The following is a 14,013-nucleotide window of genomic DNA, read 5'->3' as shown; positions in this document are numbered from 1 at the left end:
TATGTATTGTTTTCTATGTCTTTTATGTAGTTCCTCAAGGCGCACACCAAGTGTTTACTCAAATGTTTAAGAGAGATGTAGTGCCTTGTTGTCTTCGTTTCTTTATCTTCTCCAAGGCGCACACTACGTGTTCGCTGAAATGTCTGAGAGAGGTATGGTGCCTTAGAAATCTTCTTTTGTGGTTGTTAGTGTTATCTTACTCTTGTCTTCTTGAGAGAGTGTTCTCTTGTTTTCATGTCTTCTTGAGAGTGTTGTCTTATTTTCATGTCTTGTTTTTCATGTCTCTTCGTGTTGTCCGGCTTTATGCCTTATCCCTCCATGTTGTCTTCTCCTTCATGTCTTCTCTTGGCATAGTTTTACGCATTCATCTTTCTTTCTGGCTTATGCCTTATCCCCCCCTTTTTCGGGCGATGGCTTACATATCCATTGTCGGTCGGCTCTCTTACAGGCGACAGTCTTTTCCTGTCGACCTCTCTTTTCCGGACGATGGTTTCTCATCGTTGGTCGGCTCTTTTCAGGCGACGATGTTCATGTCGTCGGTCTAGTCTCCAAACGATGGTGTCCCCATCAATGGTTCATTTATCTTTACCCTCATTTCTTCTTGTCTTTAGGCGACGATGTTCATGCCGTCGACCTTGTCACCAGACGATAGTTTCCCCATCGTTGGTTGGTTATCCTCTTCATATGTTCTTCTTATCTTTTGGCGACGTTCATGCCGTCGACCTTGTCACCAGACGGTGGTTTCCCCATCGTTGTTTGGTTATCTTCTCTATCTCTTTTTCTCTCCAAGCGACGGTTTCCCCGTCGACCTTGTCTTCGATGGTTTCCCATCAGTAGTTATCTTCTTCTCTTGGTGTTGACTACTTAGCTGATGTTCTCGCTCGTGGTGCTTCGTCATTGTTGGTGTGCCCCCTTTTTGCTCGATGGATCATTGTTATTCCCCTACCGAGGTGCCTCAGTTCGATCCTTCGTGGTTCCAGACTTATTGCCGGGTTCTCATTCAGGGGGAGACCCGGTTGTGACTGCTCTCGTCGTAGTGCTACTTCAAGGGGAGTTCCGTTTTGGTGGCCGCTGATCTCGACAACCGTACTCTCATGGTGGCCGTTATCTCTTGTTATGTTTTCCTTATGTATTCATCACACCAGCTTGAGGAGTGTTATACTAAGTTGGACGTGTGTGAGATTTTGTACTTCTTGTTATGTTTATACATCATGTTCATGAGGAGCTCCCTAGTGGAGACTCTCCAACCTTCACTCATCTTCTTCTTCCTCTCTATCTCTAACCCTAATCCCATTTCTAACAGCAAGGTTGTTATTGACTTTGATTGAACGATGGAACCGAATTTGAATAGAATGATCAGCTTGAATGGAAGGAATTATCATGTTTGGAGGGGTAAAATAGAAGACCTATTATATGTGAAGCGTTGGCATCTGCCAGTGTTAGGCGATACAAAACCTGGCAACATGACCAATGCCGATTGGACTCTTGAGCATAAAATTGTGTGCGGGTTCATTCGACAATTTGTGGATGATAATGTTTTGAATCAAATCTATAAAGAATCACATGCCAGGACTCTATGGAACAAGTTTGAATCGTTGTATGTGCGAAAGACCGGCAACGACAAAAGGTACTTGATAAAACAATTTATGGGGTTGAAATATAGAGATGGCCAATCTATAGCCGATCACTTGAATGATTTTCAAGGAGTGATAGACCAACTCTCAGCCATGAATATTAAATTTGAAGATGAGGTACAAGGGCTTTGGTTGCTTGGTACTCTATCGGACTCGTGGGAGACATTTCGTATGTCATTGAGTAATTCTACTCCTGATGGTATTGTCACCATGGACTTTGTTAAGAGTGGCATTTTGAATGAGGAAATGAGAAGAAAAACTCAAGGTTCTTCGTCCCACTCTGAAGCTTTGGTTGCCGAAAGTGGGAGGAGAAGTCAAAGTAAAGGTCCAAAAGGTAAACACAAGAGCCGAAGTAAGTCACGGTCATGGAAAAACAATGTAGAGTGCTATGAGTGGCAAGAAGGGCCATATTAAGAAAAATTGCTTCCAGCTGAAAAGAGAGAAGAAAAATGGTAATGACAACAATGAGAAGAAGGATCATAATGATGATGATTGGGTCGCCACTGCCATTGAGGAACTTGTCATTGTGTTATGATAATAATGTGAATTTTGCATGCAATGAGACGAGTTGGGTCATTGATAGTGGAGCTTCGCTTCATATCACATCAAAGGAGTTCTTTAGTTCCTACACGTCAGGAAACTTTGGCACATTGAAGATGGGCAATGATGGCTTGGCCAAAGTTGTAGGTGTGGGAGATGTGTGTTAGGAGGCAAATAATGGAACAAAGCTGGTTCTCAGAGATGTCAGACATGTACAAGATATTCGTTTGAATTTGATTTCAACTGGGAAACTCGATGATGAGGGATTTTGCAATACCTTTGATAATGGACAGTGGAAACTCACCAAATGCTCATTTGTTGTGGCTAGAGAAAAGAAGGAGTCTTCTTTATATTTGTTGCAGGCCAAAGATTTCCAAGGGTAGCTGTAATGTCGTGGAAGATGGGAATGCAACTGAGTTGTGGCACAAGCGACTGAGTCACATGAGTGAGAATGGTATGGGCTTATTGGCGTAGAAGAATTTAGTCAAAGTCACCCTCCTTCGAGAAAAATAGATTTATTAGAATGGGTACATTCAGATGTTTGTTGTCCAATAAAACTTGTAACACTTGGTGGTGTTTCTTACTTTCTTACCTTCGTTGATGACCATTCTAGGAAATTTTGGGTTTATGCCTTAAAGACGAAGGACCAAGTGTTGGATGTATTCAAGTAGTTTCAGACTTCAGTAGAGAGACAGACAGGAAAGAAGTTGAAATTGCATTTGGTCAGACAATGGTGGTGAGTACATCGGACCATTTGATGAGTACTACAGACAACAGGGTATTCGACATCAGAAGACACCTCCTAAAACACCTCAGTTGAACGGTATAGCAGAAAGAATGAACATAACATTGGTTGAGAGAGTCAGATGCCTGATTTCAGATGCCAAATTGCCAAAAACCTTTTGGGGTGAGGCTTTAAGTACAGTGGCACATGTTATTAATTTATCCCCCATTGTTGCTTTTGATGGTGATGTCCCTAACAGAGTTTGGTTTGGCAAGGATGTCTCCTATAACCATCTAAGAGTATTTGGCTGCAAAGCATTTGTCCATGTTCCGAGGGATGAGAGGTCCAAGTTGGACGTCAAGACGCGAGAATGCATCTTTCTTGGTTATGGTTGTGATGAGTTCGGCTACAGATTTTACGATCTAGTTGAGAAGAAAATTTTAGGAGTCGAGATGTTTTTGTTGAGAATCAGACCATAATGAATATTGAGAAGACAGAGAAGAGAAGACAGTATCCAGAGATTGTAAGATCAGGTTGAAGACGTTACTCAATATGATGTTGATGATCAGATTCCATATCAGATTCAGGATCAGACTCAGAATGACCAACAGAGTACATATGACAGTAATGCTCAGGCAGATGATGTTGTTGATGTTCAGCAGCATGCACCTACAGTTCCACCAGCTACCGCTTTGAGGAGGTTTACCAGAGACCGCCATCCATCCGTTAGATACTCTCTAGAGGAGTATGTGCTACTGACAGATGCAGGTGAGCCTGAAACGTTTGAAGAAGCAATGGAGGATGAGAACAAGAAAGAATGGGTTGATGTGATGCAAGATGAGTTGAAATCGTTGCATGAAAATCCCACCTTTGAGTTGGTGACATTGCCTAAGGGCAAGAGAGCTTTGAAAAATCGATGGATTTATAGGTTGAAGGATGATAGGAATTCTTCACATCCTCGATACAAAGCTATGCTGGTCGTTAAGGGTTTCAGTCAGAAAAAAAGAATTGACTATGATGAGATCTTCTCGCCCGTTGTGGAAATGTCTTCAATCCGAGTTGTCTTGGGTTTGGCAGCTAGTCTTGATCTTAAGGTTGAGCAAATGGATGTGAAGACCGCTTTCCTTCATGGTGATTTGGAGGAAGATATATACAATGGAGCAGCCAGAAGGTTTCAAAGTGAAAAACGAAGAGAACTATGTTTGCAAGCTAAAGAAGTGATTATATGGGTTGAAGCAAGCCCCAAGACAATGGTACAAAAAGTTTGAGTCTTTTATGGGTGAGCAAGCCTATAAGAAGACCACTTTCGATCATTGTGTCTTTGTGAAGAAGTTCTCAGAAAAGGACTTCATTATTTTATTGCTCTATGTGGATGACATGCTTATAGTTAGACATAATGCTTCGAGGATTGAAAAGTTGAAGTGAGATTTCAGCAAGTCATTTTCAATGAAAGATTTGGGACCGGCTAAGCAAATTCTTGGTATGAGGATCAGTTGTGACAGAAAGGCCAAGGGGTTATGGTTGTCTCAAGAGAAGTACATAGAGAAAGTGCTTCAAAGGTTCAAAATGAATAAAGCTAAAATGGTGAGCACGCCTCTTGCTACACACTTCAAGCTTAGTAGGAAACAATGTCCATCGAGTGAGCAAGAGGTGAAAGACATGGAAAGAGTTCCTTATACATTCGTCGTGGCAAGTTTGATGTATGCAATGGTTTGCACAAGGCTAGACATAGCTCATGCGGTTGGAGTAGTTAGTCGGTTTACTTCAAATCCAGGAAGAGAGCATTGGAATGCAGTGAAGTGGATCCTACGATATCTCTGAGGCACTTCTAGTTTGAAACTTTCATTTGGAAGTGAGAAGCCGATTGTTGTTGGGTATACCGATTCAGACATGGCAGGGGATGTTGATACTAGGAAATCTACTTCAGGCTATTTGGTCAATTTTACAGGGGGGCTGTGGCTTGGCAGTCAAGATTGCAGAAATGTGTTGCCTTGTCCACAATAGAGGGAGAACTCATCGCAACAACTGAAGCTTGCAAGGAGTTGCTTTGGATGAAGGGGCTTACGCTGAAACTTGCTCTCACTCAAGAAAGGTATGTGCTACTTTGTGATAGTCAAAGTGCTATCCACCTTGTGAAGAATTCCACTTTTCATGCGAGGTCGAAACATATCGACGTGAGGTATCATTGGATACGAGACATCTTAGAGTCCAAAGATTTGGAACTACAGAAAGTACATACCGAAGACAATGGTTCAGACATGATGACAAAGGCACTTCCGAGAGAGAAGTTTGAGTTTTGCCGGCATCTGGCCGGCATGGATTCCACTTGAGGAGTCAGTGTTGGAATCTCCCTCATTGGTTTGGAGGGGGAGATTTGTTGGGTTTAAGTCTAGCCCAATAAGGGCGTACTTGGATTTTATTTGAACTAGAGGGGCACTATGGTCTTTCTATACTTAAAGCATATCTCCAAGTGTAGCCCTAATCTTTAGTAACAGAAGAACAACACAAAATAAAGGAAAAAAGAGGAGAAATTCGCAGGAAATAGGAGTTTCTGCACAGCAGTGACCAAACCGACGATCGGAGGTCGATCCGTGGTTCGATTGAGCTGAGTTTTAGAAACATTCTGAACAATCCGTGGTTCGTGACTTCCTGATTTACATTCTGAACGGTTAGATTGTGATTTGAAGTTCCCTAAGTCAGGTTTCTGGGTCTTTTACGGAGTCAGATTTTTGGTGAGATCTTCACCATTTTCTTCATTTTTCTTCTTTGTTGGAGTTGATTTTGTTGCTCTATCTTCACTGATATTTGTGGATTCATTGTTGTTGGGATGGGGGATGTTTATCCCATTGATGATGTTAAGAATTAGATTTTGTACCTAAAGTATTATAGTGAAGATTTGGGTGGACTCCGAGAAAGGTCCCGTGGTTTTTATCCTTCACGTTGAAGGAGTTTTCCACGTAAAAATTCTCTTGCGTTGAATGTGGTTGTTTGTTGTTACTTTATTTGCGGTTCGTATATTTCCATTGTTTGTGTTCAATCGTTTCCTCACAGGTTCGATCAAAGCGGGAAAGGGTTTTTTTCCCAACAATTACAAGAGAAGATCAGAATCTCTCACCAAATCCACATGAAACCCTAGCACACCCTTTTTCCCCCTCTTTGAGCTCTCAACCGTCTTCAAAGACAAGACTGCAAAAACAAGCCCTGAAATCCCTTTATATAAAGCAGGCCATGCCTTATTCTTATTGGGCCGAATAACACTAAAAACGGGCCGGGCCAAACGGCCAGGGCTTCTCCTCCGGACCCCAATAAATGTGCCGCATCCTGGCCAACCGGGTTTGATTCAATACACCCAACTCAACATAATCTCATCCTCAACTAAAATGCTGTCCTCTGTATCTTATGATACTTCTGAATTTGTAATGATCAAATTAAACTGTACTTCCAAAAGGGAGATCATATCCACAGTCCCTTGTTTTAAGCACTCATTTGATCCCATTCATTCTATCTGTTGCATACAAATGGATGCTTAAATAAAAACAAGCAGCTGTCCACACTCAAATCCTTGGTTCAGGTAGTAGGTGTTGTTCCTTGAATGTGATTTTAGGATATGACTTCTCCATGTTGGAGCCCATTGGATCAATGGTTTGGATTATGGGGAACTCACATTAGTGGGCCTCATCTCAAGGTGTCTCAGAAAACTTCTCATACAGTTAGAACTGAGAGTATCATTCACCTTTTGGATTTATTTATTCGGACTCAAACCTTTGTTTAGTTGCTTGGAGTAGTGATTGGAATTTTTATTATATGAATCGTTGCTGCAGGTGTTGCTATTGGAGGTGGTTGGCAAAGTGTAGTGGCTTATATTAACTTGGGTTGCTATTACATTTTTGGCCTTCCTTTTGGGTTCCTTATGGGCTACACGCTTAACCTTGGAGTGGAGGTAAATTTTATTTTCTCATTGGTAATACTTCTACTATGGAAATGATTCTAGGAATACACATACACCAAATAATCAGTAAATGCTCTCATCACCATCACTTGTTGGAGGTAGCACTTGGTTAGGTGGTGCACATACACAAATTGTTCTATGTATGTATTGTACAACAGTCTTTTAAAGCTTGGCTGCGGACAAGAACTCGGCCAAGGTCCATGTGAGTCGACTCTGGCAAGTAAATGATCGATGCGATCTATATTTCATTGTCTGGGGTGGGTCAAAGGAGTTTTTGATATACTTGGCAAGACTCAATTTTGGACAAGAACTCCACCCAAGTAAACCCCACTCTACTCGTGTGTGTTGAAGATAAACTTGGAGAGCTTTTGAACAGTTTTGTGCCTGTCAACTTCCCATTTGTGGGAATGATGAGTAGTTGCTCCATTAAAATCACCAATCAGTACACATGTAGGTGGGGGATTTGTTTGCCCTTCGTTAATTTTCCCCGAATATCCACACTCCCTTGTTCCCCACCAGCATTCTTCTCTTTATTTTACACCCCCACCCCCCACACACACACCACCACCACGCGCGCACACACTGATATGAAATATTCTCATGGTGCGTATCACATCAGATGGATGGTAGTCCCCAATTCAACAATTTTAACCATGTCCTCACTGACTTTGTTCTGTTGAATTTGGATCATTTGTATGATTATATCTTGTACTGTTTTTTAACAATCATGACAATTTTTAGGCTTCGAACCATCAAAGAGGAGGTCTACGGTCTACCACGTGAATGAGTTAGATCAATCATTGGTCCCATATGTACAATCTAAACTAGTAAGCATGGAAATAAAATGCTTTCAAGCTCTGTAAAATAATTCCATGTGTTATTTTCCCTAAACAGAGAAGAAGATAGAAAGAAAAGATAGCGTCCCTCGAGTTTCACAAATTTGTGAAACTGTTTTATACTAAGAAGACGCAATTGTATCTTTGTCAATGAAGATACAAGTCAACCACCATACACATGACACATGTATGATTGGATATGGTGGCTGTCACTAGTCTATCCCATTGACAAAGAGAAGCGGTTCTAGAGTTTGGTGGCGTTTTTTCACTTTTTGTAACAAATAAACACTTCCAAAGTGCACCCTGACCACCCACGCACAGACTATTTTTTTGGTTCAATCTCAGATTACCTACCAAGACAGGGCGAGTTTTCACTTTCAAATCTTCTTATGGACCTACTGAGCAAAAGTTTGTTTTTTACTCAAATTGGTTTCATTTCGCATAATGTAACTACAAACTCTTCTGGTGCAATGCACTTTCACCATGTTATAGTGTAATGCCCATTTAACAGACTAGAAAGGTTTGATCATCTATATAGACCGTTGGTCTATCTAGTGCCCAACTATGAATGGGCCACTACTCTAATCTGATCAAATAGCTGAGATAATCTTAACTGTACAATTGGCGGTTGACGGGCCTGGACAGTCTGATGAATCTAGAATCTCGATGATTTGTATCTGCTAGAGTGGGACATAGATATACGATGTGGGTTTGATGGATTGTGACAACTATATTTTAATCGGATCGGACCGAAACATTTATGAAAATGGCCATCGGAGTGTCCCGTATCTGATTATATTTCACTGTTTATGAAAATACTTCATTTTTTTTAAACTTAAAGGCTAAACATTAGGGATATTTTCGGCCTAAAAACATTTACATAACAAAAGGGAAAAATCACATTCAAATGAAAAAATCACTCCTCTTCCTATCTCTCTTGTCTCATCGAACCCCAAAACGCATTCGCTAGCCGCTACTACATTTGCCAGTTCGTCGCTGATCTTCAATTGCTGCTCCTTCAACTTTTCGCTAGTCTTTGTCCAAATCGCCAGTCATCATCTCTACTTGTGATTGTGTTTTCTCAATCACTGATACTTGTTGCCGGTCCCAAGTTGATTTTTTGCATCATCAAATGTTATTTTGTTTATATGTTTATTGATCCCTAATTATATGAGAAAGATTTAGCGCTTGAATTGTTCAAAATCATGACAATTGATATAGTCTCACCATGGGTTACTTTAGAACAATTTTTTTTACATGTTTGAAAAAGATAACTAACATTGGAAAGTATTGGTACATGTTGGGAAAGTTGCCTTATTTCCCATTGTGCAGTTTGGAAGGAAGGAAAAAAAATAGAAAGCTCCTTTTTGTTTTAGTAAAACCTATGTATAAAAGAAAGAGGGAGGCATTCTCTCTTCGGCGTGAGATGCTTGGGGTGTGTCGGCTGCCTCAAGGGGAGAGAGAGAGAGAGAGAGAGAGAGAGAGAGAGAGAGAGAGAGAGAGAGATTTGAGTTCTTTTCTCTAGGGTTCTTCTTGGGTTTGATGTCGGGTTTCTCGAGGTTTACTCTCAGTGTACGATCATGGGTGAGAGAGGCAAGGAAAGGGTTGCGAGATTGTGGGTTTTGGGTTTAATCCATTGTAATCCTTGTATATTGTTTTCCTCATAGTGGAAGATCGTGTTTCTCGCCCGTGAATATAGGCTTGGCCGAACCACGTAAAATCTTGGTGTTCATCTTGAGGCTTCTTTCTTATTTTACTTTTCTGTTAATTTGTGCACGATCGGATCGAACTTGCCTGGAAGATTGTCTCAACAAGTGGTATCAGAGCTGTGGTTGGAGCGATCGTCAAGGTCGGGTGGAGTGATCAGGATCGCGGCTAGAGTGATCTTTGGGAGTAAAAAGATTGTCCAAAAAAGATTCTCGTTCGAGGTGGAGCGCTACACTGAGAAGTGCGGAGCAATATGAGATGGCGGTAAAATTGACTTCTACCCAATTCAACATCGACAAGTTTAACGGAAATGACAGTTTTACCCTATGGCAGGTGAGGGTGAAGGACATCCTAGTTCAATAGGGATTGGCTAAGGAGTTGAAGGGAAATTATGGGAAGCTAGAGAAGATGACAGATGCCTAGTTGGTAGACATTGAGCCGAAGGCGACCGGCACGATTCGGCTCTGTCTGTCAGATAACGTTATCGTTAATGTTATGGAAGAAGAAGATGAGCCTAAGTTATGGGAAAAATTGGAAAAGTTGTACATGTCAAAAAGCTTGGCGAACCAATTGTATCTGAAGTGGCAGTTGTACGGGCTGAAGATACAGGACGTCGGGAATCTTCTGGAGCACATTAGAGTGTTCACGGGCTTGTGGGTCATCTCCACAAGTTGATAAAAAGTTGAAGGGAGAAGACAAAGCCCTATTATTTCTTACTTCACTTTCTGATCCGTATGAGAACCTGGTGACGACTTTATTCTATGGTAATGACACAATAAAGTTAGAGGAAGTAATGACGTCACTCTTATCGGATGAGATGCGGAAGAAACATGTTCTTGGTGAGAGTCAAGAGCATGGGTTGGTTGTTCATGGTGGGAACCAAAGATGAAGGTTGTCTGACAGGAGATCATGAAAAGGTAGGTCATGATCCAAGGTCGGCAGAAAGGACGTGCAATGTTACCATTACAAGGAATATAGTCACATCAAGCGAGATTGTCCGAAGCGAGCTGACCAATTGGACAATGGTGCTATTAATACTGTGGTGGCGATAAAGAATGAGCAGAGCGAAGAGGTTGGAGATATTCTCACAGTCTCCACAGGTAGTCACACCTCTCCTCATGATGAGTGAATTTTAGATTCAGGGTGTTATGTCCATGCAGATGGAATATTTTGATACATTTCAGGAGACAAGGGAGGGTGTAGTGTCATTGGGTGACAGGTCTACTTGTCATGTCACAGGAGTTGGGACGGTGAAGATAAAGATGTTCGATGGAGTGGTTTGTACTTTGGGCGGTGTGGCGTATGCCCCAAAGATGCGAAAGAATTTAGTATCACTTGGCCGGTTGGACTCCAAGGGTTGTAGATATTTAGTTGCAAGTGGGGCCAAGAAAATCAGACACAATTGTATGGTTTTGATGAAAGGAGAGAAGTGTGGCGGATTATATTGTCTGGTCGAGGACACAGTGTCTAGTGTTCCTATGATCTAGATGGTTAGTAGGAAACAGGGTAATGGTGTGCGCTCACGTAGGATCTCTTTCGCAGTTGGTACGGAGACAGGTTTCCAAGTTACAGACAATGGTGTGAAGGTGATAATGCCTACATTGGAGAGGATGGATCGAGACCCCTCTCCAGTGTTGACTAGATAAGTCAACGAGTTGGCAGCTACATATTTGTATTGGCCGTGCTAATCGAATTAGGAGGAGTCAGAACCAGGATGATTCGATGGTGTATAAGGCCAATGGTGGTTTGCGGTGACAAGGGCCGGTGGTGATATGAAACAAAAAATCTTCATGTGGTTGGGAAATAAGCCAAGGTGGACACTGTTGGGAACGTTGGCTTATTTCCCATTGTGCGGTGGGAAGGAAGGGAAAAAAATAGAAAGCTATTTTTGGGTTTTAGCAAAACCTATGTATAAAAGAAAGTGGGAGGCATTTCTCTCTTTGGCGTGAGATGCTTGGGGTGTGTCGGCTGCCTCAAGGGGGAGAGAGAGAGAGAGAGAGAGAGATTTGGGTTCTTCTTGGGTTTGCTCTTGGGTTTCTCTTGGGGTTTTCACTCGGGTTTTCTCTCAGTGTACGATCTTGCGTGAGAGAGGCAATGAAAGGGTTGCGAGTTTGTGCGTTTTGGGCTTAATCCATTGTAATTCGTGTATATTGTTTGTCTCATAGTGGAAGATCATGTTTCCATGGATGTAGGCTTGGCCGAACCACGTAAAATCTTGGCGTTCATCTTGTGGCTTGTTTCTTATTTTACTTTTCTATTAATTTTTGCACGATCGGATCGGATTTGTCCGGCGGATTTTCTCAACGGTACAATGTCTCCAATTGGGATTGGTAGTTTTACTGAAAATTTGGCGGTGAATCAACTTTTTTTTTGGTAGTATCTATTATAATATACTAATGCTATCTAACTTATGATTAAGTCATCTTGTTTTGTATTAGCTTCTCCTACTGTGGTCTTTTTGTAGGGGATTGAATAATACAGACTGATAGTAAAAGCGTACACTATATTCTCTTTGAAAGATATAGCACTTGAATTGTTCGAAATCATGTCAATTGATAGAGTCTGACCATGTGTTATTTCAGAACAAATTTTTTTACATGTTATGTTACAACCATTTGAAAGTATTGGTCGATATGTCTCCAATGGGATTGGTAGTTGTGCTGAAATTAGGTGGTGAATCAACCTTTTTTTATACTATCTATTATCATATTCTACTGATGTTTATTTTATGATTAAGTCATCTTGTTATGTATTGGCTTCTCTTGCTATGGTCTTTTTGTAGGGGATTGAATAATAAAGACTAATAGTAAAAATGAACAATATATACTCTTTATAGGAGATTGAAATTGACTGTGTAAAACAATAGTAGGACCTAGGACACTCAGACATACACTTTGATTCTGAAGGGACCTTGACACATACAGAAGTAGGATCCACGGATCCAAACGAGTTAGAATTTAAATGGATTATGACACAAACATAGGTGGATCTGATCAAATTGGGTCAGTTGACAAACCTAGTTGGCCCGTTAGGATTACTATAACCCAATTAAAGCGATCCCAATGCTGCAGGAAGCACTCGATATGGGTATTAAATGAACGGTCCAGATTGATGATCAGATCATCAACAGTAAAATGATCGAGTTGCACTTTGATTATTTCTTACGCATAAATTCCTTTTCTTCTGTTTCCCTTTCACAAGCTTTTTACACTAGCTGGCTATTATGCTATCAGGGGATTTGGGCTGGAATGATTTGTGGAACTGCACTGCAAACATTGATCCTTTTGGTAATCATATGGAGAACCAACTGGTCTAAAGAGGTAAAATGATATGATGTTTATTAACCACTTTTGAAGAAACCAAAGTATTCTCTCTGGAATGATCTCTTCATTTTAAACTTCTCTGATTAGCTATTGAACTTGTTGAGAATTGTACCAACCAATGAAAATTTATAAAATGAAGAGGGGAGTGCCACTATCAAAACAAGTGAGTGCGGGTATTAGCTCCTTAACCAGATCATTTGGAAAATAATTTAATGTTGGATGGAGCTACTTGCACTCAAGTTGATTGAATATATTGTCATCTCTTAAAGACTGTCCCAAAAATATCCGAAGCAAGATCTTTGGGTGTTTGTAAAGGGAAATTCTTAATAGAAAGAGGGAGATTATATTGGCACTTCCTTGTTTTGATATTAGCACTCTCTATTATAAACTTCTTTCATTGGCTATTGATAGCTTACTAGAAATTCTTCCAGCCAATAAGAAAACGTGCAAAATGTTGTTTAAATATCAAAATAAGTGATGAGGTTATTAGGTCCCTAAAACTATTTTAGAACAAATTTATTAAAAATTTGATATTGCAGGCTGATCAAGCATCTGAACGGGTGCGACTGTGGGGCGGAGACGAACATGAAGCTCCGAAGTTGCAGATATGAGTTGGGTTTTCCGACGAGGTTAACAAATTGCCGGATCACAGCATGTTTTGATATGGACCCAAGGAGGATCCGAGCATGATCAATCTTAGCCGTCCATATGGCCACAATCCAACCGTAGATCTTTTGAATTTGAATAATAGCCAATAATGGTAGGTTGATAAGATTAGCTCTAGTAGTTAATTTGAAGAATCCTTTTGTTAGTTAATTTGAATTTAAATTTGAATTTGAATTAGAATTAGAATAGGAGATTATAAATAATGATGTTTGAGAGAAGAGAGCCATCATGAAAAATTTGTAAAGACCGAAAGGTTATTTGGAGGAACCGTTCCCCTCGAAGAGAACGTTTATCTTATTTTCATCTTATTATATTTGGGATCTTATCATCTGGTATCAGAGCAATTCGATCCACCATGGTTACTAACGCGGAGCTTGCGAAGGAGATCGATCACATGAAGGATCGCTTTGCCGAGTTAGTAGCGACGATTCATGAACGATCGTCAATGCAAGTGATGCAAGAGGAGATTGGGTCGATCAAGAACCGATCACGACAGTCAAGCCCCCAACCTCAATCACGCCCTCCACTGCCAGCCCAACAATACGAAGACACTTTTCACCAACATGGAGCCCCACGCCCACCCAAGGTTGGCCTTCCAAAGTTCGATGGGGATGATCCAACTGGATGGATCTAT

The 14,013-nt window shown here is 40.9% G+C and overlaps 1 protein-coding gene across 4 annotated transcripts in view; it reads left to right on the top strand.

The window, feature by feature from the left end:
- LOC143882315 (protein DETOXIFICATION 35-like) overlaps positions 1–13,676 on the top strand; it is a 34,853-nt gene extending 21,177 nt beyond the window's left edge. Inside the window, exons 5-7 of one of the 4 annotated variants that reach the window (XM_077385843.1) lie at positions 6,720–6,838; positions 12,624–12,710; positions 13,253–13,676. In XM_077385843.1, coding sequence (XP_077241958.1) covers positions 6,720–6,838; positions 12,624–12,710; positions 13,253–13,324 — 278 coding nt within the window. In that variant the 3' untranslated portion in view covers positions 13,325–13,676. The remainder of the gene's footprint in view (positions 1–6,719; positions 6,839–12,623; positions 12,711–13,252) is intronic. The other 3 variants (XM_077385845.1, XM_077385844.1, XM_077385846.1) reach the window with 3 other exon arrangements.
- Positions 13,677–14,013: the final 337 nt, after the last annotated feature.

The sequence above is a fragment of the Tasmannia lanceolata genome, unplaced genomic scaffold (assembly GCF_043159265.1).
Source record: "Tasmannia lanceolata isolate RefF3 unplaced genomic scaffold, GAP_Taslan_0.1 ptg000007l, whole genome shotgun sequence".
Lineage (NCBI taxonomy): Eukaryota > Viridiplantae > Streptophyta > Magnoliopsida > Canellales > Winteraceae > Tasmannia > Tasmannia lanceolata.
This window is presented reverse-complemented; position numbering and strand designations above follow the sequence as displayed.